This window comes from Suricata suricatta, chromosome 10, assembly GCF_006229205.1.
Source record: "Suricata suricatta isolate VVHF042 chromosome 10, meerkat_22Aug2017_6uvM2_HiC, whole genome shotgun sequence".
Lineage (NCBI taxonomy): Eukaryota > Metazoa > Chordata > Mammalia > Carnivora > Herpestidae > Suricata > Suricata suricatta.
In genome coordinates, this window is record NC_043709.1 from 26,443,412 (window position 1) to 26,467,515 (window position 24,104).

The 24,104-nt window shown below is 38.4% G+C and overlaps 1 protein-coding gene across 1 annotated transcript in view; it reads left to right on the plus strand.

The window, feature by feature from the left end:
* The window catches only part of EEA1 (early endosome antigen 1), a 143,824-nt gene that overhangs the window by 23,059 nt on the left and 96,661 nt on the right, over window positions 1-24,104 (plus strand). The window contains exons 2-3 of the mRNA XM_029955444.1: window positions 50-296; window positions 1,004-1,121. Coding sequence (XP_029811304.1) covers window positions 50-296; window positions 1,004-1,121 — 365 coding nt within the window. The remainder of the gene's footprint in view (window positions 1-49; window positions 297-1,003; window positions 1,122-24,104) is intronic.

Below are 24,104 nucleotides of genomic sequence, written 5' to 3' on the forward strand. Positions count from 1 at the left end.
GCGGCGGGCGGCGGGGCGGGAGGGTGTGGTGCCGGCGCGTTCCTTCCAGCTCCGGGAATGGCCGCGTAAATGGAGAGTTAGTGCGCGCAGACGGGCGGGGAGCGCCCCGTGGGAGATTGCGGGAAGCTTCCTCAGCCTCTGCATCCTCCGCGCCCCCTGCGCCCCCCAACTTCGCCCGCACCTGCCACCCTCGGCTGCGGCTTCTCAGCCGGACGCTGGGGCGGGGCGATGTGGTGAAACCTGGCCTAGCTCGGGCCCACTTATCGGCAAAGTCAGCCGAGAAAGAAGATCTTACGGTTGGAAACTTTCTCCCCCTCCCGCCCCCCCAATTAAAAATGCATTTCCCCTCCCAGCCCAGGACCCTTTTTGAGCCCTCCAAGAATAAATTCGCGGGAAGCCTTATCCAGTGATAATACACTTAGCCCTTCCCTTTCTTCCAGTCTCTCCCTGTTGGAAATCTGGGGGGCTGGGGGGGGGGAGGGAGGGAGTAAACCCCTTAAGATATAAAAATAAGAACATCCGAAAGCTGTAGGTGTGTTGTTTAGAAATCAGTTCCTGGAATAATAGGGTGTCTTTTCCTACAAGAGTTACTGTACTCAAGTTTGTGTTTTGGATAGCTTTTTTTTTTTTTTTTTTGAAAGTGATAGGGTGCAACCAAATGTAAATGATTGAAAAGTTGGGGCCAAACTCATTAGTGTCAGTTGGTTGCTGAGGGAGTAGCCTCACTGGTTCAAAGGACGAAAGAAATTAGTGAATTTGTAGTATTCAGCCAAGGAATGTGCCAAAGACAGTTGAGTCATCCACTATATGGAAAGGGAGTGTTCTTGGCGCCTGCATGGCTTTGTGAAATGTTCGAGTCATGTGAAACTTGGTCATCCATCAGGGGCAGAAATAGTTAACTTTGGTATCTACCGCCCTGTATTGACATTTGGTGATTTTTTTTTTTTTTGCAGTGGGGTTGTCAGAATTTTTAAAAATATTGATAAGCTGATGATTTTGGCAGCAGCAAGGGCCATGCCCTTTACCCTTGCCGTCCGTTCCTGTGTTCAATAGTAAAGACATCTGTGCAGGATTTGTTGGTAGTACTGGAGATTTTTCTTTAATGGGACCTGGAGGAACTGGTGACCTCATGTTTCAGATTGTGTTTCTAACACAGTTCCACATCTGAAAATGGTTTGCTTTAAACTTTATAAATATAACAAAGTGTTTACTGACTTACACGAGCAGCTTCTGGTAGGGTTGCCTGGCTGGCTCAGTTGGGGAAGCATGCGACTCTTGAGCTTGGGGTCGGTGAGTTCGAGACCCATGTTGGGTGTAGAGATTAATTTTAAAGCATTAATACATTTTTAAAAAAGAGTAGCTTCTGGTAGTTATAGATCAGTTTTCAGAAGTATAGGATACTTCCAGTACTGTTGGTTTATTTTTTTTTCCAGTACTGTTGGTTTAATGTTGTTAAGCATTACCATTATAAAAGGACTATTTTTATATAAAGACCACGTGTTGGCACATACATATACATCAACTGTAACAGAAGTTTTAATGAAAATTGAAAAATTGGAATTTATTCTGGTTATTATTGCGATGTATATAGAATCATCACATGACTATGTCAGTTGAAAACGGACTTTATTAACCAAGGCACTATTGACATTTGTGACTGGATAATTCTTAGTTGTGGGGGGCAGTTTTTTTGCATTGTAAGATGGTTAGCAGCATCCCTGGCTTCTACTCACTTCAGGCCAGTAGCTCCCTTCCCCCATTCCCTTTCTCCTCTTATGACAACCAGAAATATCTCCATACTTTACCATATTCCCCTCTGGACAAAATTGCCCTTGATGGAGAACCACTGTGTAAAATATGTATATACTCTTTTATACATATAAAATTTGAATTGTTTCCCAGTTACTTTTTGTTCCTTGTGTATTTATTGAGTGTCAGTAAATGTCAGACATAGACAAGGGGCTAGGAAACACTTAATAAATGGGTTCCCCCCTTTCAAACTAACAGCCACCTAGGGGATGTAGACATTTAAAAGTATTTACAAATACTAGGTGCCACTCTGTGTCAGGGTGTTGGGACCATCAGGAAAACTTCTGGTAGGAGGTCATATTCCCACAGTGTATACTTTATTAACTCCACAGGTGGTATTTACTAACAAGTATAACTAGACTCTTTAAATTATATAACATGGCAACCATTTTATTTTACCCCACCCTGATAATCTTAGTTCTCAGCAGAGGTAATACGAAATAAGATTACGATGGAAGTTGCTAATTTAGAGACTTGTTTGAAATGGTCTTCATGTTTTAATATTGCATTCCTTTAACATTCTCTTTTTAGATGACATTTTCATTTTAACTGTTGTTATTTTCTTCTGAATAGCATTCTTTAAAAAGCATTTTTAAAGAAGAAACAGACAATGTGCTTACAATCAGTTGTAACTCTGAGTCACTGAACATCACCAAAATGTCCTAGGGTACTTTACAGAAAACGTTTCTGTCTTCTCCCCCACCCTCTTTTTTTTTTCCTATTAGCTTGCTATAAGTCTTTCTGAGACTTGAAAGGGTCCGAATTAGGAAAAAAACATTTTTTTATGGTAGCTTCAGTATGTATGTATTGACTATTTTGTTCAATGATCTTTTGAAGAGAAGTATGAATTTAAAGTGCTTGATGACCACGGGGCTCCTGGCTGGCTTAGTTGGTGGAATGCACGATTCTTGATCTCAGGGTTGTAAGTTTGAACTCCACATTGGGTATAGAGATTACTTAAAAATAAAATCTTAAAAAAAAAAAAGAAAATGAAGTGCTTGATGACCAGATAGATAGATGATTAGCATTTAGTACTTTAGGCAGTATGTAAACTTTGTTGCTATTTCTTTCTTATGGAATTTATGATGGCTTAATTAGAGTAATAGATTTTCTTTCACTGATACATACTGATAACATTGCTAAAGAAAAAAATGGCCTTAATTATTCCAGAGTGGTAGAAATAAAAGGCTTCTTTTATGGTCAACAGGTCTATCTGATTTAAAAATTTTTTGTTTACTTATTATTGATACAGAGAGAAACAGCATGAGTGGAGGAGGGGCAGAGAGAGAGGGAGACACAGAATCCTTAGCAGGCTCCAGGCTCTAGGCTCTGAGCTGTCAGCACAGAGCCTGATGCAGGGCGGGGCTCGAACCCACGAACCACCCACAAACCACCACAAACCACCACAAACTGTGAGATTGTGATCTGAGCCGAAGCTGAAGGCTTAACTCACTGAGCCACCCAGGCACCCCTGATTTTAAAAATGAGGAAGTAGAAACAGTTGAAGTGATTTATCTCAGGCAACACAGTAGATGTCAAAACTGAGCCAAGAGCCAAAATTTCCCAACTCAATCCATTTTTCTTTTTCTGGCACTTTGTTGCCCTTTACCCTCCTACTCAATTGATATGGTTAGCACTCTGCTAATCACAGTGCAAGATATTGGGAAAATATGAGACATAGCTTCTTCCTCAAGGATATGATTAAGTACCAAAGAAAATGATACAGACAATGAAGGCTGTAGTGGTGCAGAAGAGGAAAGATCAGAATGATCCCGTGTGAGTGGGTAGTCTCCTTGGAGAAAATGAGTATGAGATGGGGTTTTGAAGAATGTGTGTGTTTAGGAGAGGTCTTAGGGAAATTTCCTTTTAGGAAGGAGTTAGGAAGGAGTGTAAGTAAAGACGCAGAGATGGAATGAGTTCATTCTTCCTGCCTTCCCTCCTTCCTTTACAGAGTACTTTTCAATAAGCACATATTTGTAACACTTGCTATGTGCTAGAAACTGGGGATACCACAGGGAATAAGATACAGTGCTTGCACTCAAGTGGCTTAAAGCAAGTGACTTTTAGAGAGAAGAGATCTGTTTATGGCACAGAGAAATTGAGAGAAATTTACAAAGATGGCGTGACACTCCACTGTGGAGATTCTTGATAGTCTAGCTCATCCCTGTTCAATGTAAATGTGAGCTTCATGTGTAATTTGAAGTTTCTGGTAGCCACATTTAAAGTAAGAAGAGGTGGGGCGCCTGGGTGGCTCAGTCAGTTAAGCGTCCGACTTCAGCTCAGGTCATGATCTCATGGTTCGTGGATTCGAGCCCCGCGTAAGGCTCTGTGCTGACAGCCAGCTCAGAGCCTGGAGCCTGCTTCAGATTCTGTTTCCTCTCTCTGACCCTCCCCTGATCATGCTGTCTCTCTCTCTTTCTCTCTCAAAAATAAATAAAAACATAAAAAAAAAAGTAAGAAGAGGAGGAAAAAATAAAGTAAAAATAGGTGAATTTAATTTTTAAAATATATTTCTTTTGATGATATATCTAAAATATTCAATATAAAAATAATTATGATATATCTTACATTTTCTCTCTCTCTCTCTGTTTCTCTTTTAACTAGGTATTTGAAATCTGGTGTGTATTCTGCACTAATAGCATATCTCAATTTGTACTAACCATATTTCAGCTATTCTATAGCCTCATGTCACCAGTGGCTGCTGTATTAGGTGGTGCAGGTCTAGTTGAATACATACTTAACTTTTAACTTTTTATTTGGAACAAGCTTCAAACGTAGAAAAAGTTGCAAGAATAAAATAATACAAGGAACAGTTTAAACATTTTTTTAAAGTTTATTTGTTTTAAGACAGAGGACAGGGAAGGGGCAGAGAGAGAGGAGAGAGAGTGAATCCCAAGCAGGCTGTCAGATGTGGGGCTTGAACTCATGAACTGTGAGATCATGACTTGAGCTGAAGTCAAGTCAGATGCTTAACCTACTGAGCCGCCCAGGTGCCACTACAAGGAACATTTTTCTTACTTTCTTCTCTCTTCTCTTTCTCTGTGTCTTTTTGTCCCTCCTCTGACTCATTTGAGGATCAGTTACGGTTTTTTACCTCTAAATACGTCAGTGAAGAATAGGGATATTTATTTATATAACCATAGTCTAGTTGCCCACTTCATAAATTTACTTTGGTTCAGTTACTATCTATAATTCCAGTTTTGTTACTTGCTCTGATATGTCCTTTGTAACATTTTGCCCTCATCAGTTTTGGGTCCAGTGAGGATTAGGTATTATATTTAGTTGTCATATTGCTGTAGTCTCTTTTTATCTGGAACATTTCCACAGCATTTGTATTAATGCAGAGTACAGATCCCCTCCTGCTTTTCCCCCCTACACTGTTCATGTTATGTTTATGTGATATTTTCTTGTGATTAGATTGAGATTATGTGTTCTTGGCCAGAATGTTGCCTAAAATATGTTGCCTCACATCTAGAGGTTCAGGGTATCTTTCTGGCCTTCATAGGTGTTGTTAGATTTGATTACCTTACAAAGGTCAAGGTGTAGCCCATTTTTGATTGTATAATACTATTTTTTCTGCTTTCAGTTAATAGGCATCTTCATATAAGACTATGCAAATATCTTGCACTTTATCAAAAATTTCCCTTAAGTTTAGGGTCCATTGGTCATTCTTCGTTGTTTATTGCCTATCTAGTTTTCACCATAATGACTGCAGAATGATGATTTTCCCACTCAGACATTCCCTTCTCCTTCACCATTTGGTCATTAGCTTTCCCATTCCTCCTTCCTTCTCTCTCTCCCTCTCCATTTCCTCCCTGTCAGCTTCCTTTTTTAATTTACTAATTTCAGGTTTTAAAAGTGATTTATAACACATCACTGTGCTTACTTACTTAGGTGCTCTAGTTGTGTCAGATTTGAACAGTGGGAGCCCTGCTAGGGCGGCTCCTGTGTCCTCTTGATAGTCTCCAATAATGTGTTTTTTAGGCTTTTTCTTACTTTCTGGTATAACAGGGTATTCTAGGCTCATCCATTATTCTTTCCCAGACCTGAAATTAGCCATTTCTCTGAGGAGCCCTGTTTCTTTTAGTGGGGATTGGTATTAGAGACCCAGATCAGGGGTAGTTTTCCTTCTTGTTTATTTCAGTGGACAAGTTTGACATTTTTAACTTTATTCTGTAGACATTATGAAATCAATAAAATTTTATTAAGCAGGGATGCCTGGCTGGCTCATTGGAAGAGCATGTGATACTTGATCTTCGGGTTGTGAGTTCGAGCCTATGTTGGGTGTAGAGATTACTTAAAAATAAAATCTTAAAAAAAAAAAAAGGTTTTATTAAGCACCAAAAAATACTTGGTATGCAAGAGAGGCAAAATTTTCCTCTACCTTCTTTGGGTATCGGGCTGGGCCTAAGAATTGAACTGACATAAGGAAGATTAACAGGAGAAAACCATCCAAGTTTTATTAAATTTTTACATGTATATGAGAGGCTTCACAAGACAATGAGGATGCAAAGAAGTGCCCAGAACAGGTGTTTATACCTTTAGACAAAGAAACAATACATTCGTGAACCACTGAGAAGACAGAGGGGTTTGGCTTGGGGTAGTAAATGGTGAAGAAGTAGCCAAGAAGATAAGGGTTAGTTTAACAAGATTTGTTTATGCAGATTTCTCAGCCCCAAATTCTCTGTGTCTACTGATGAGAATATCTTTTTTCCTTCTGGCACAGTGAGGATGCCTTTCAGATGAGAGTTTTATCTCTTGCTTTCAAGAAGAAAAAAAGAGAGTCAGAGTGTTCTTATACCTGCTGTGTTAGTGCCTATAATTAAAGATAACCACTCTGCTAAAGTGGCATATTTTGGAATGACATTCTGGCTTTCTTCAGGCACAGTGTTGGAGTTAAAATGTTTGTTGAATGAGTATCAAAAGGAGTGTTTTAAAGAAGATTAATTTGTCAGTGTTGCATGTGATGTATTGAAGCTATAGGGGAGTATAGGTAGAGATATGAGAGATTTTGATATTTCACAGGCACTAAGAACTTGTGATGTGCATAAGGAAGACCTTCCTCACATGTGTAGTGTGGGCCCACTGTGTGCTATTGACACACTGATGAGTAAAAGAGACATGAACCCCTGTGGAGCTTGGTGGGAGAGGAACTGCCCAAGTATCCCATGGCTGTATGGTCATGTGGGGGAGTCTTAGGAAGGAAAGCACAGGGAACCCCAAGAGCATATAGCAAGAGGGACCTGATCTAAACCAAGATGTTAGGGAAGGCTTCCTAGATTGGTTACACATTTCAGTTTGATGCCGTAACTACTGATTTATTAAACAAATTTTAAAAAGTGGGATTATTTTCTCTCTGTGTAGATTTATTTTTAGTGTGTTAAGAATAGAGATTGAGGTATCAAAGAACCAGGGCTTGAGTAAAGTTTTCTCGTCTTATCCTGGTGGTCTTTTGCTTGAGCCAGAGACAGTGTAATTAGTGGTTAACAGTCTGATTTCTGGAGCCAGACTGTCTAGGGTGATATTTGTTTCCCATTTACTAGCTGAGTAGCTTTGGGCAAGTTACTTGATTTCTCTGTCTCCTTAATAATAAGAGTGCCTGTCTCATAAGATTGTTGTGAATTAATACATGTAAACGTCTTTGACAGTATGTGGCACATAGTGAGCTCTCTATAAATGTTAGCTATTGCTAACATTGGTATTTTGTTATTATAGACTTTCTTCAAGGAACACTTATCACACTTTTCTTATCACACTTTTCTTATCACTTTTTTAAAAAAAATTGTGTGTGTGTGTGTACGTGTGTACGTGTGCATGCATGCACAGTCATTCATCATATGCTTGGACATTCTGTGCAAATTACTTTGCTGGGGTTGGGAATAAAAAACTCTTGAGGAATTTTAATGAGGGAGACAGATACTTAAATAATTACAAAGTAATGTGGAAGATGTTGGAGTGCCTGGGTGGCTCAGTTGGTTAAGCCTCCAACTCTCAGTTTCAGCTCAGGTCCTGATCTCACAGTTTATGAGTTCAAGCCCCACATGAGGCTCTGGGCTGACATTGTAGAGCCTGCTTGGGATTCTCTTCTCCTTCTCCCTCTCCCTTTCTCTCTCCCTCCTCCTTGACCTTTCTTGCTCACTTGCTATCTATCTCTCCCAAAATAAATAAATAAAAACTTAAAAACCCCCAAAGTAATGTGTTAAGTATTAATTGATACACAGAGGAAGAGTTTGTGAGCACAAAAGGCAAAGTAGTTCTCTGAGGGGAGGGGTGGGTGGAGACAAGGAGGGGAGGCTGTGGAAGGCGTCGCAGTGACAGGCAGAGAGGAACAGGGGAGAGGAGCCATCTTTAGATGCAGGGACCAAGCAAATGCAAGAGCATGAAAGAGCCAAGCACGACGTTAGGGGAGTTGTGAATTTTTCTATACGTGGGTGGGGTAGTTAGAAGAGAGGAGACTGGAAGGGTCTTGGACTATGTACCATAGACAATAAAGAGCCATGGAAAGTTTTTAAATTATGAAATCTGCAATAAGGAAAACCGTCCAAAAATGTTTTTCCCAGGTAAACAGTAAATTGGGTAAATCACTCATTTATGGTGATTTATTTCCCACATTTTACCCTCTTCTCTTATCCCTTCATACCTCTATAGAAGTGCTTCATTCTGCTCACAGTGTCCTACCATCAGTTGTCGGCATTGCTCAGTTCAGATGACACTGGGACTTATTTGCTTGCCCCCTTTTATTTTTCCTTCTCCCCAAACATCACAAACTAATTAGGAGAACAGGCTTTTGGTATTAGACCATCGTTTAAGCGCTGGGCTCCTCCACTCATGAGGGTGAGATATTGTACAAAATTTCAGGCTGAGACCCAGTTGCTTTATCTACAAATGGAGGCTATTATGTACCTCACAGTGTTGTGGAAGGATTAAATGAAATAATGTTTGTGAAACACTCACCACAGTATCTAGCATTCAGTACACAGTTAGTATATAGTAGCTATTTCACTTCAGATCTCTAGAAAAATTTTTATTATTTTATTTTTTTGTGATTTACTTGACTATTTGTCAACTAGGCTTGAGCTCTCTTATGGTGGGGATTTTGTTTTTTTTAGTGGGTAGGATCTTAGTGTTTGATGCTTGGGTGGTTTTTTACTAATATATGCTGACTACTTAGTGGCTGTGTAGAGAGGCTGGCTACTTTAGGGGAGAGAGAGGCTACGGACCAATAACTTCTAAGTTCCTAAAATGGTTGCACATTAGAATCATTTGAAATTCTTTTCCAAATTTTCCATTGAATCAGGATTTCGGGATCTCTAGTTTTCAGTTCAGGAAATGATTAAAGCTTGAATTTAGACAATGGCTTTAGGGATTGAGAAAGAATAGAATGATTTTCAAGAAAATTAAGGTGTAAAATTGATAGGGTTTTTGGACTTGTGAGTACTTGGGGTAACTGAGAGGATGATGGAATGGACTAAGGTAAAGAGCAGAGGGGGAAGAAGAGCAGGTTCGGGGAGGAAGATGAATGTGAACTAGAGTTGTGGCCATCCCAGTGGAGATGTCCACGAGGCAGTTGGAAATATAGGTCCAGCACTCAGGAGACAAGTGTTAGATATGTACCGATGTCGTAGAGAAGTCAAGACAAATAGGGACTGAGAAGTGTCCACTGAATGGAACAGTTGAGTCATACCTAGTTCAGTTTCAGGAGAGTCATAGGGATAAATTGGGAAGTAAGGAAGTAGAAGCAGGGAGCACAGACTACTTCCTGAGGAATATGGAGTGAGGAAGCAGAAACTAATATTAAACGCATGAATGAAATTTGTCATCCTTAGACCACGTTCTAATTGATTTTTATTTTATTTTAAAGTGTATTTATTTTGAGAGAGAGAGAGAGAGAGAGAGAGAGAGAGAGAGAGAGAGAAACCACTAGTTGGGGAGGGGGCAGAGAGAGGAAGAGTGATAGAATCCCAACCAGGCTCCACAGTGCCAGTGTGGAGCCCAGTGTATGGCTCAAACCCATCAACTGTGAGATCATGACCTGAGCCAGTCAGACGCTTAACCAACAGGGCCACCCAGGTGCCCCCAAATGATTTTTATCTTCAAGGATTCTAAAGTTCCTCAAATCAGCTGAAGGGGGGATTTATTGTAAAATTTCAAAGTGATCCATGAATAAGAATTACTGTATAGTTGGGTCTGAAAAGAATGTTGTCAGGGACAGAGGCAATTTTTCTCTTTATCTCACTCTTTCACGGACCACTGGCATCTGTGTGTCTCTGTGTCCATCCTCCTCATTGCTGCTGCTTACTCAGTATGTTCAAGATCCCAAATGATCATCTGACCACACAGTTCTACTGACTTTCCACCTTAGTTTTGTGTAGCCAGCTGACTCAGTGTCTCAATTCCCAAAGTCCAAGAGAAGACTAAAATGTCCTCTGCGTCTTTTCTTGTTGGGTCATGCATAGGTTTCTGGCTGGCCAAAGGTGTTCAGTGTTGGTTTAGTTAACTGAGGTTGGAAGTGGAGTTGGTCACGTGATATGTAGGACTGTTCCTTTTAAGAGTGGTTCCATGAAACACACATTTTACACATCATTCTAGAAATAAGCTTTACCATGGCTCTGAAATAGTGGTAATAGTTATGATTAAGTTCCTTTCGTTCTAGGAATAAAGGATCCATTAGGTTAGCTCAAAAATAGCACAGTAGTGGTTATAAGGATGCACTTGGCAGTAAGAAAGATGGAATTTCATGGAATTTCAAAACCAAACACTTAATATGGTGCTGAGCCTCTCAGACATTTTCACTGGAAGGCTTTGAAGGCTCTAAGGCAGTGTTGTTCGGATCCTCCATGACAGGGCTTTATAGATTTTCACTTTAGAGTTGAGCTGTTAACGTATGTAGTGACTCTTCATATATTTGTGTCCTATCTACATACTTTTGTTTCTGCTCTCAGCTAATTTTCTTACCCTCTATTCTAGCTTTTTTCTTCATGTTTCTGCATACTCAGAATCTATGGCCTTTTGAAACTTTAGCTGGGTTATAACTTTGATTTGCTAAAGTCTTTCATGTACTCCTACTTTACCTCATGACTACATTGTTTATCTGTTTAGTGCCAGTTTGTGTGGCTAATTGGTCACTTCTCTTCTTGGTTTGAAAGCAGAGGCCTAATAAGCATGGAACTCAGCAGTAGTTCATTCTTGGTAAAGGGATGACAATTTTTTAAAAAATTTTTTTGCCACTAGGCCATGTTATTGGCTGCTAGCTAGCTTGTGAGTGTCTGCTGTTTGGTCCAAGTGATCACATCTTTTGTCAATTGGCAGTAGACATGGGGTCATATAACCTGGCTGTCTTGGACTGTGTTCTCAACCTGGGCTATGGTAGGATATTTACTTTAGGATAGAACCATGGCCATTGCTTGCACTAGGATTGGTTGACATATTTAATACAACAACATGAATAATTTAGTTGCATTGACATCTGTTTAAGTGTTGCATGGAATATAGCAGTAGTTGAAATTTAAAACCACCCTCCATCCATTTCAGTGTTTAATATCAGACTATGGCTAAGTTTTACATAAATATGCTAATATAAAAGTTTCTAGAGTTTCAGTGATACTTTATTTGGACCTTATTGGCTAAATAATATTTGGAAAATGTTTTAAGAATTTGTTTTTAAAAAAAAATTTTTAATGTTTTTTAATTTATTTTTGATACAGAGAGAGATAGAGCATGAGAGGGGAAGGGGCAGAGAGAGAAGGAGACACAGAACCGGAAGCAGGCTCCAGGCTCTGAGCTAGCTGTCAGCACAGAGCCTGATGCGGAGCTCGAACCCACGAACGTGAGATCTGACCTGAGCCGAAGTCGGAGGCTTAACTGACTGAGCTACCCAGGCGCCCCAAGAATTTCTGTTTTTATACAGTGCTGTGCCAGAATACACTATCATGTGAGGTGGATTAAGTGGTAAATCATAGATCTCTGATAAGGAAGTATGAATTTATTTTGTCCTGTGAGACATTTATTTTCTTATATAACCTCCTATCTACTAGCAACTTTTAAATATTTTAAGCAATGATCTAGTTTTAAAAATAAAAATACTTAAAAATAATAAAATATGTTTCTGGTTATGAAAATAAACCATGTATATCGTCAAAATTTGAGTAGATGAGAAAAGGAAAATTAAGAAGCAACAGGGCTATAGCATTGTAGATGGTTTAACACTAAGAGTACAAGCTTTGAAGTCAGATGGAATCCCAGCTTTGTGCATTATTCCATTAACAAAATTTTTAAAATGTTTATTTACTTTTGAGAGAGAGAGAGAATGTGAACAGATGAGGGGCAGAGAGAGAGGAGGGGAGACAGAGAATCTGAAGCAGGCTCCAGGCTCTGAGATGTCAGCACGGAGCGCAATGTGGGACTCAAACTCACGAACTGTGAGATCATGACCTGATCTGAAGTTGGACGCTTAACCGAGTGAGCCACCCAGGGTCCCCAGTGTATTATTACATTTGTAATCTTAGGTGACAATTTATTTAGCTTTCTTTAACTGTATTTCTCCCCTTGGCTAAATGGGAACAATCCCTTTGACTTTATTCAAAGGATTGTTAAAAGCATTAAGTGATGTAGTGTAGACAGGCATTATGCCTGTCATAGAGGTTAAATGTTAGCTGTTGCTGTTAATAGAAAAAATATTTCATTTAGCAGACTACCATTTGACATTTAACTATTATAAAACGCAAGTTTCTTACCTGCATGGTTTTAAAAATACAAATGATCTAGAAGAAGTGGATACTCTGAGCTTTACAGTATGACTCATGGGTTATTTTGAATTTATTAAGTTTTTGAGTGCAAAAACACCAGGGTGTGTAGAGAAAATCACTGAATTTGAATCGGAAGACTTGAGTTCATGTTCTGTCTCTGCAGTCAGTGTGATCTTAGGGAAATCATTTGCGTTTCTCTTGGCTTTACTTTCCTTATCTGTCCACTGAGGGCATCACTGGGTGATTTCTAAAGTGCTTTTCAGGGTAAACTTGTTATTTGAAAATCAAAAGAGTGCCAGGATTTTGAGTTCATAGATTATTTGCAGACCTAAGGTAGCATTTTAAGTGTTATATAACAAATCCAAATAGCTTTTAACCTGTTTTCTAGCATCTTTGCTGAGAGAAAACTGTCTGTAGAGCAAGAATTCTTTGATAACTCCTGTAAGGTTACTGTCACAGCCATGTAGTGTTTCCAGAAGATAGTAGGTCCTCTTCTTTACTGAGATCTTCCTCACCCTCAGAGTGTAGCCCTTTATGAGTATCTCAGATGCAAGTAAGGTACTTTTATTGCAGCGGATTCTTTGATGCGGCCCCTAGATCTTCCTTTAGGACAGAGTCCCATTCCCCTAGCTGCCTGGAGTCATGGCTGCCAATGGCTCTTGGCTGCATCCTTCTCTGGGAGTTGCCCTAACAGAAAGAAGCTGCCTGATCCAAGATTACGTCCCTTTCCTGGAAGCAGCCTGTACTTCATTAGTGGTTGATGCAGAGAATACAAAGCACCATCCTCTTGCCGTGGTTAGGGATCTGTGAAGGGCCATCCAGCTTCAGGACTCTTGGTGGGATTAACTAAGGCTGCTGTTGTGATTGTGCTACTGATTAGTACGGTTTGTCTTCGCCCTCTGCCCAGTCCTGTTGCCCTGTGCCCACACAGGTGTTCCTGGGAGCACTGCCCAGTAAAACTGCTTGCAGTTTTCAGAGTCCCAGAGTCTGTTTCCTTGGGAACCCAAATTACAAGTTATCTGCTATTTGGATAGTTTTTATTAGAGATTTTTGTATCATTCAAAGATGATTATATTCAGGATGGATTCTAATTTTATTATCATTGTGTTCTTTTTCTTTGAAACTTATACTCTATATATCTCTTAGAAAAGGAATTAGAATTTGTTAGATTCTCAAGTACTGTGCAAGACCATTTGCTGGGACTCTGAGCGTGGCACACTGACGCTCTGTTCAGGAGGGTTTATTATCAGCACCATTCCCAGTTCCCTCAACAGATTTTGAAACTTAAAAAATGAAAAGTGGCGTTTCCATTTAAAAAAATTTTTTTAATGTTTATTATTGAGAGAAAGAGACAGAGTATGAGTGTGGGAAGGGCAGAGAAGGAGGGAGACAAAGAATCTGAAGCAGGCTCCAGGCTCTGAGCTGTCAGCACAGAGCCTAATGCAGGGCTTGAACTCATGAACCATGAGATCGTGACCTGAGCTGATGTCGGATGCTTAACCACCTGAGCCACCCAGGCGCCCTGAAAAATGGCCTTTTTAAAAAACTGGATTATGAACCCTTATTTTGGTATATTTTTGTGCCTATCTATCTGTATTTGTTAAATCAAAACACCTGATACTCTAAATTTGCTTCAAATATGTAGCTCAATTTTAATTATACGTTAGATATTTTTAAAATGTTAAATACTTTTACTCTTTTACTTAATATTGACTTAATTATATGATGTCTATAAGCCCAATTTAGTTACTAATAACTTACTTATAATTAGTTTTAATAGTTTCAGTCCCTTACTGATTTCATTGCCTTTTTCTTTTTTTTTCTTTTATCTGCTTTTGAGAGATAAATTACTGTCACATAACCATTAGTAACTGATAAAAGTTTTAGAGTTTTGAAAATGTCCGTAAGAAAGTATATATAGTGATTGGAAATATAGTTGATTCTTTCTGTGGACATACTTTTTTTTTTTTCCTGTTTATTTTGAGAGAGGGAGGGAGCACCGGGAAGGAGGAGAGAGAGAGAGAGAGAGAGAGAGAGAGAGAGAGAGAGAGAGAGAGAGAGAGAGAGAGAGAAGGAGAAGGAGAGGGAGAGAGAGAGAATCCCAAGCAGGCTCCTTGCTGTCAGCACAGAGCCTGACATGGGGATTGATCTCATGAACTATGAGATCGTGACCTGAGCCAAAAAGGAGTTGGAAGCTTAACTGACTGAGCCACCCAGGTGCCTTTGGACATGCTTTTAAATTAGCCAGTTTAGGGCTCAAATGAATCATGGAATGAGAGTTTTAGAACTGAAGGATCCATGATCTTGTCCTGTCCCTGTAATTCTTCATTGAAGAAGTTGAGATTAGAAAAATTGCCTTGATGGGGATCAGACAGATGACCAAGAAATATTTTGATTAGTAGAGAGAATATTGAATTGGGACCTGGGAAACCCGTTTTAATTACAACATTGCCGTTACCAGAGTGATGTCAAGTAAACTTAGTTTCTCGGGCTTACTTTCATTGTCTATGAAGTGATACAATTGGAACATAATTTCTGAGATGCGTTCCAACTTTTCAACTTTGATTCTAGTCTTAATAATGATATGAATGACTACTATATATAGTATATCTACCAAATGCTAGGCACTGGTTTAAACGTTTTAAGTTTGTTATCTCATGTAATTCGTACAGCAGTTCTGTGAGGCTGACATTATTAGTTCCACATTACAAATGGGAATTTGGGGCTTAGAGTAGTTAAATAAATCTACAAAGCTTCTAAGTGGGTAAACTGGAATGAATGCAGATCTGTGAGACTCCAACTTCTGTATTCTTGAATCACTGTTCCTAGATTTAGGTGGACTTTTGCTTTTGGAACACTTAACAGGCCCTGCTGAAAATAGGAGCCAATTCACAGAAGGAGCCCCCTTCTTGGCATAGTGTAGGACTGAGCATCAGTAGGTTAGCCAGGAAAGACTTAGGATGCAGAAGTATATTGTGCGTTGGCACTTAGGAAATTTTGGAAAGGGTTGAAATTAGATACAACAGGGGGATAGCCTCTTAGAAGCCACTTTGAAAGACAAATTAAATAGGGATTTCACTCAATTTAGCATTACTAATTTAAAAACATGAGTGATTCTGTTTACTCATTAAAGTTGTAGCATGGCTCTAGGTTAGTTGGAATTGCTCACATTTCAGAAAACAGGAATTGTTCTCAGTTGAAAGCCGATTTAAGCGAGTTAGTTAAATGTAGTATATTGGCAAAGAAGCTTGCTATCTTTAAAAGTTTTATATTTATTTATCTTAAGTAACCTCTCCACCCAACAGGGGCTTGAACTCATGACCCAGAGATCAAGTCACACGCTCTATACCAATTGAGCCAGCTGAATGTCCCAAGCAGCTTACTATTATTGTATGTGGTTGTATGACGCATAGAGAATCATCTGTGGAGTTGTTGGTACCATAAGTTTTCTAGGTCATAGTACTGCAAAAGTCTGAGTAAGCTTTCTTGTTCAGGAATTAGTATGGATCAGGGTATATTCTGTTTTAAGAAGGCAGAGAAATAAGAAGGAACTCTCAGGACAAAAAAAAAGTAATTAGCAAAAATGAATTATGAGGCAAGTTGAAATGTGTTAGAATTATAATGGAGATTAGAATGAAGAGTATTAGTGACCATTTTCAAGGTTTAAGATTTATAGCAAGCAGGAAGGACTTAAGAGACAAATTTTACATGAAGTTTGAGACTGACAGCCAGGACTTAGAATTAGGAGTACAGAAGGCATAGAATGAAAAGTAAAAGTTCCTCTCCCTAGTAATCATTGGTAATAGTTTTTTTGTATTTTTCTATAACTTCCTGATACATATATCCATTAGTATTTTTCAGATATGATCATAATCTTCATATCGGGTTTGAATTTTTTTTCACTTAATATAGTTTGGACATCTTTAAGTACCAGTACTTTCAGAACTACTCTATTATTTCTTTGTTCTTAAGAACTACATTATATTCTGTGGATTATCAAAATTTCACTAGTCCCCTGTTGAAAGACATTTAATTTTGTTTCCAGTTTTGCTATTGTAAACAATACTGCAGTGAACATGCTTGTACGTATATAGGTGGTGCTTTTGTGAACTTGTCCACTGAGTGATTTCCTAGCACTGAGTCAGAGAGTATGTACAATTTTTGCATTTAGTTATACTCCCATGAACAGTGTATGAGAGGGTTTGTTTTCCAACATCCTTTCCACCAGTGACTATTGTCAAAGAATAAAAACATTGTGAGTTTACTCAAATACCTTGAAAACCAAATTGGCTTTTTAACTTAAAGAGTTAAAAAAGAAAAAATGGAAAACAGAATGCTATAAATTTGGGGTAGGTACATTAATCCTTTATTAATGTGAAATAATGTGAAAATTATTGGGTTCCATTAAATTCAGGTAGGCACTTTTATTATGCCCTTACTAGGAATTGTGGTGAATACCTCATTCTGTATGGGGTTCCCAGCCTCAAAAAGGTTTCTTTTCTCATTTGTGGAGAAGATACCACATTGCATCTACTGTATCCAGTGCTGTCTACTTCTACATAATAAACCATCCCCAAACTTTGACTTAGAACAGCCACTGTTTTGTTTGCTCTTGATTTTGTGGATCAGCAATTTGGGCTAGGCGTGGCTGGGTGGTTCTTCTGCTGGACTATTGAAATTACTCGTGGGAGTTCTTTGTCCGTTTGATTGGGATGGATGGATAGTCTTAAGGTCCTCTCACTCAGCTTGCTGATTGTATTCCCTGGGCCACCGAAGTCTAAAGCTAGCCTGGGCTTATATGGTAGTAGAAGAGTTTCCAACAGTAAGAGAGCAGATCCCACCGTGCAAGCACTTTTCAAGTCTCCGCTTGTATTTCATTTCCATTAACCAAGGCAAGTCTCATGGCCAGTCCAGCGTCCCTGTGAGAGAGGATTGCACAAGAGAATTACAGGGGCCTTAAAACATAGGTGTGATTCATTGAAGATCATTATTATAACAATTTAACACAGACATCACTTTCTTCGTAGATTGAATGTTACAAGAGAAATATAAATAAGAGACATGATAGAATTTAAAGGACACAAAGATTTATTATCTGAAGGCAGAGATTCAGGAAAGGTTTTGTGTCATTTAGGTTGAAAAGACTGAATTTATCAACTGTTGCAAAGCGGTAATTTTTTTCTGTAAAGAACTTTCAACATCAAGCAGGGCTCTGTGGTTATCATGAATTTTAGTGCATGCCAGAAAGGCAGCATAAATGCTTAATTCTTTTTCTTTAAGTACTAATTTTCAGAACAAGAATTAGTGCATACTCTAGCAGTGATGAATGAGCCTTGCTTATTTGTCTTTTGACTTTTTCTGTCCTTGAAAAAAGATAAGTCATGGATTTTTAAATATATTTTATGAACTTATGGATTTGTATATATTTAGTAGGTTTCTATCAAAGTCAGTGTAATTTTTTTTAAGTTTATTCATTTATTTTGAGAGAGAAAGAAAAGCACAAGTTGGGGAGGGGCAGAGGGAGAGGGAGAGAGAGAGAATTCCAAGCTGGCTTTGCAGTTGATGTGCAGAACCCTAAGTTGGGCTAGAACTCAAACCTTGAGATCAGGACCTGGGCCGGAGTCTGGAACTTAACAGACTGAGCCACCCAGGTCCCCAAGTCAGTGGGATTTTTTGATGTGCAAATTACCCCAGCTTTAGTCAGTAGGAGTGCCTTCAAAGTGACATGTCACTTGGACAGGACTGTATTAGTGTTTGTTAGCTTGTTTGCTTTTGGCACAACAGTATGCCCTAGGTTCATTGTAATATTTCTCCTCCAGGCTGAAATCAGCCATTTCTCTAAAAAGCCCTGCTTCCTTTCAGGGGAGAATGCTATTTGGATACAGTTGTTTGGGCACTTAGGTGCTCATTGCTTCTAGGTTGTCATTGCTTTTAAGCTTTTAAGTGATAAGAACTAGTGTGTGTGTGTGTGTGTGTGTGTGTGTGTGTGTGTGTGTGTGTGTCTCTATATATATATATAGGTATATGCACATACGCAAAAGTATACATATATAATAAGTTATATATGTACTAGTATATATATAATATAGTATGTATAATATGTAGTATAGTGTATATGTAGTATATATATATTTATGTCCACATATATGTCAAAACAAAACATGAGTTCAAATTCAAGCTTATAAAATGGTTTTTACTATGCATTTACATCTTTTTTTGTCTTCTACTGAGTATCTTGGTTCTTTACAGTAACAGTTATTTTTTCCTAAAAAATAGATAAATAGCTTTAAAATAAAATAAGACTACTGAATGAATTTTACTATTTTTTAAAAAGTTATTTTTTCCCTTAATCTAGATCTCATTAAGTCTGTGTAGTCAAAACACTGTGTTCTTAAATCACTTGAAATAATTAAAAAAATTTTTTTAATCTTTATTTTTGAGAGAGAGAGAGAAAGAGAGGGCGTGAGCATGGCAGGGGCAGACAGAGAAGGAGACACAGAATCTGAAGCAGGTGCCAGGCTTTGATCTGTCAACACAGAGTCCAATGAGGGACTCGATCTCATGGACCGTGAAGTCATGAACTGAGCTGAAGTTGGATGCTTAACTGACTAAGCCACTCAGGCTCCCCAGTAATTACTTTATATGTGGTTGGTTTTACCACCAACTTGAGATTCATTAGTTTTTTTAAAAATGACCAAAAATTTACTATTTTACCATTTTAAAATGTATAGTTCAGTGGCATTAAGTACATTCATATTTTTGTGCACTCATCAGAACTGTTTCTAGAATTCTTCATCATCCCAAACTGAAACTCTGTACTATTCAACAGTAACTCCTTATTTCTCTTACCTCCTCGCCTCTGGTAACGACTCCTCTACTTTCTATCTCTATGGATTTGGTTATTCTGGGTATCTCATATGAATGGAGCTATACAGTCTAGTCCATCTGTGTCTGGTTTATTTCACTTAGCCTAAAGCCTATCTTCCTGGGGTTCTCCATACTGTATATAGCATGTATTACGATTTCCTTCCTTTTAAAGGCTGGATAATATTTCATTGTATGTATATACCACATTTTAATTATCCATTTACCCTCAATGAACATTAGATTCTTTCCACCTCTTAGCTATTGTGAATAATGCTGTGAACATTGGTGTACAAATTTCTTATTCAGATTTTAAATATTTTATTTATTTTTAAATATACTTTTTAATGTTTATTTTTTAAAGAATGGGAGGAGGGGTAGAAAGAGGGAGACAGGATCTGAAGCTGGCTCTGTACAAACAGCAGAGAGCCCGAAGTGGGGCTCAAACTCACAAACCAGGAGGTCATGACTTGAGCCGAAGTCTGACACTTTAGGGAAATCAATTAAGAAAGCAACTGGAATGTGGGTATAGAGTGCTAAGTTAGGTCTAGGTAGAGATGATGGCACCTTGAACAAAATGGCAAAGGAGATGGAGAAAAGATAGATTCAGAATTTCTGTAGATGATTGGATGTGAAGGTTAAGGAAGGGAACAGTAAGGGTAATGCTTTGGATTTAGGCAAGATTAGGCAACCTAATGTTTCTGTTATTTGAGGTAGAGAATGCACCATGGGTGAAAGGTTTATGAGAAAAGATAATTTGGTTTTGAATAAATTGCCTCTAGGGTGCTTTCAAGGCATTCAGGTAGAGATATTTATGGGACAGGAAAATATGAATTTGATGTTCAGAAGTCTGGATTAGATTTAGAGCTTCATTTTTTGTTGGTGTTGGGGGTAATTAAAATGAAGGGAGTAAATGAGATTACCTAGAGAGTATATGGTGAACTAAGTGGTTGAGCTTGAAAACTCCCTGGGAAGCCATGGAATGCTTTCCATGAAATTAAAAAAAACATGTTCCCCAAGAAATAGTATTTGTCATTTTGCAAGTATACCTTCTCATTTCATCTGTGTGTGGTAAGTTCTTAGCTTGTAATAGTGTAAGGGTGGTGGTGAGGAACCTAAGAAATAATTTGGTTACCCAATTACAGCACAGGGATCAGGGAATGTATTTAAAGCACCCTTGTCAAAGTCTGCATGTTAGCAGCTGGCTTTTCAAACTTCAGATTTTATTTAAATTTAATTAATTTACATCCAAGTTAGCATATAGTGCAACAATCGTTTCAGAAGTAGAATCCAGTGATTCAGCCCCAATATATAACACCCAGTGCTCATACCAACAAGTGTCTTTCTTAATGCCCCTTACCCATTTTAGCCATCTCCCCCACCCACAGCCCCTCCAGCAACCCTGTTTGTTCTCCGTATTTAAGAGTCTCTTATGCTTTGTCCTCCTCTTTGTTGTTATATTATTTTTGCTTCTCTTTCCTTATGTTCATCTACTTTGTGTCTTAAATTTCACATATGAGTGAAGTCATCCAATATTTGTCTTTCTCTGACCGACTAATTTTAATTTCACCTAGCATAATGTCCTCTATTTCTATCCATGTAGTTGTAAATGGTAAGATTTCATTATTTTTGATTGCCGAGTACACACACACAGACACACACACACACACACACACACACACACCGCATCTTCTTTATCCATTCATCCTCGATGGACATTTGGGCTCTTTCCATACTTTGGCTATTGTCGATAGGACTGCTATAAACATTGGGGTGCATGTGCCCCTTTGAAACAGCACACCTGTATCCTTTGGATAAATACCTAGTAGTACAATTGCTGGGTTGTAGGGTAGTTCTATTTTTAATTTTTTGAGGAACCTCCATACTGTTTTCCAGGGTGGCCGCACCAGTTTGCATTCCCACCAACAGTGCAAAAGAGATCCACTTTCTCTGCATCCTCACCAACATCTGTTGTTGCCTGTGTTGTTAATGTTAGCCATTCTGACTGGTATGAGGTGGTGTCTCATTGTGGTTTTAATTTGTATTTCCCTGATAATGAGTGATGTCGAACATTTTTTCATGTGTCTGTTAGCCATCTCGAAGTCTTCTTTGGAAAAGTATCTATTTTTGCCCATTTCTTCACTGGATTATTTGTTTCTTGGGTGTTGAGCTTGATAAGGTCTTTATAGATTTTGGATACTAACCCCCCCTTTTTTTAATGTTTTATTTATATTTGATACAGAGAGAGACAGAGCATGAGAGGAGGAGGGGCAGAGGGAGAGGGAGACACAGAATCAGAAGCAGGCTCCAGGCTCTGAACTGTCAGCACAGAGCCTGATGCGGGGCTCGAACCCATGAACTGTGAAATCATGACCTGAGCTGAAGCCAGACGCTTAACCAACTGAGCCACCCAGGCACCCCAACTAATCCTTTATCTGATATGTCACGTGCAAATATCTTCTCCCATTCCATTGGTTGCCTTGTAGTTTTGCTCAAACTTCAGATTTGTGAAAATCTTCCTAACTGGTTTTTATGGTGTGGTGAGAGTGAACTAGATTAACACAATCAATGCTGAAAGTTACATTTTATAAGAAAATTTTATAGATGTTTTAGAAATCCCCAAGGTTTTACGGTTGTATATCACTTAATTTCTAATATTAGTATCCTTTCCAGTTTTAGAAATAATTTTGCTAAATTTATGGTGTGAATTGTACTCTACAGCAATGTTTTCTTCAAAGATTTTTGCAAATGCAAACATTTTTTAGTCAATTTAGCTGTTACTGTGAATTAATCTTTTATTAACTCAGTTTTTGCTAGTTTGCTTTGATTCCTGCCTACTTTCAGTTAGAGTGGTATGGGTTGCAAAGTTGCTTATTAAACATTTATTATATCTCTTCTATGTGCAATGACTGTTATAGTTACCAGTTTAGTCAGTTTTAGTGCTTTGCAAGCAGGTGGGCTTTAGAAGTGAGGTTCTTTATCTTTAGTAGCAATTAGGTTGTGAAACTGATTTATTTTCCCAATGAAGTTTTTGTTCTCTTTCTGCTTGATATTAGAGTAAAGTCATGGGGTGGAGAGTGTATTTAGAGTTTGGAAACTGACATGGTATATCACTAGGTATTAGGAAAACTTTTGTTGTTCATCTATAAAATAGTTGTTCTTATATACTACTAGATGGTTGTTTTGTTTCTTTTTCTTTGCTATTAGATTACGATTTTCAGTCCCAATCGGCAGATACAGCATCTGGTTGCTTTGTATTACAGCAGTGTACTTAATTATGATTTAGATTATTTAAATTATAGTCAGTAAACAACTAGTCTGAAATAGACCAGATACATATTTCAAAGAAACTTCATGTTGTTAAAACTTCTAGGATAGTGACACTTCCTTTCAAGACATTGTATATAGTAAATAATGATACCCTTCATTCCTCCAATGAAGTTCTGTTCTTTTGTCAAAAACCTGTATTTAATTTTATAGCAGTTTTTGCAGAGATTAATGATACTTTATGTTGATCTTATAATAGGAGTAGGAATCTGTTTTTATATTAGGAGAGCCTATATGTTGCAGGCATCTATTCTTACTTGGCTGAAGTACATAAATTTTTCTCCTGTATTTTTAAATGTTGCTCTGTTTGGCCAAAGCCACTAAATATTAATGGTAGGTGTTTGATTATATTTATCTAGATCTTTTTGTGACTTTCTTAATTTAATTTTTTAAAAATTAAAAATACAAAACTAATGAAATATTTTTTGGGGGTGGTGGTTTGGTGCTTAACAAAATTCATCAACACAAATCTCATCCTTTTAATAACAAAATGGAAAAATAGTAACAACAACAAAAAGAGCCCAAACAGAAAACTCATCAGTCTTTTTAAATTTTTAAAAAAATGCTTATTATTTTTGAAAGTGAGCAATAGAGACAGAATGTGAGCAGGGGAGGGGCAGAGAGAGAGACACACAATCTGAAGCAGGCTCCAGGCTCTGAGCTGTTAGCACAGCCTGATGCAGGTCTCAGACCATGAGATCATGAGCTGAGCTGAGGTCGGATGCTTAACTGACAGCCCCCTAGACGTGACCTCTCAATTTCTTTTTATGTATACTTTTTTTTTTTTTTTGAGAGAGAGCGCGAGCACAATTTGGGGAAGGACAGAGGGAGAGGGAGGGGGGAGAGAGAGAGAGAGAGAGAGAGAGAGAGAGAGAGAGAGAGAGAGAGAGAGAATGAATGAATCCCATGTAGGCTCCATGCTGTCAGTGCAGAGACCCATGAGGGGCTCAAACTCATGAACTAGAACTGTGACCTCAACAGAAATCAAGAGTTGGTTGTTTAACAGACTAAGCCACCCAGGTGTCCCATCAAACCTCATGCTTTTTTTTTTTTAATGTATTATTTTTACATTTTATATATTATTATTTTTTTAAATAATACTTTATTGTCAAATTGGTTTCCATATAACAATCAGTGCTTCTCCCCACAAGTGTCCCCTTCCATGAGCATTACTCCCTTCCCCTCTCCCCCTCCCTCTTCAGCCCTTGGTTCGTTTTCAGTATTCAATAGTCTCTCATGATTTGTGCCCCTCTCTCTCTCCAACTCTCTTTCCCCCTTCCCCTCCCTATGGTCCTCTGTTAGGTTTCTCCTGTTAGACCTATGAGTGCAAACATGGTATCTGTCCTTCTTTCCCTGACT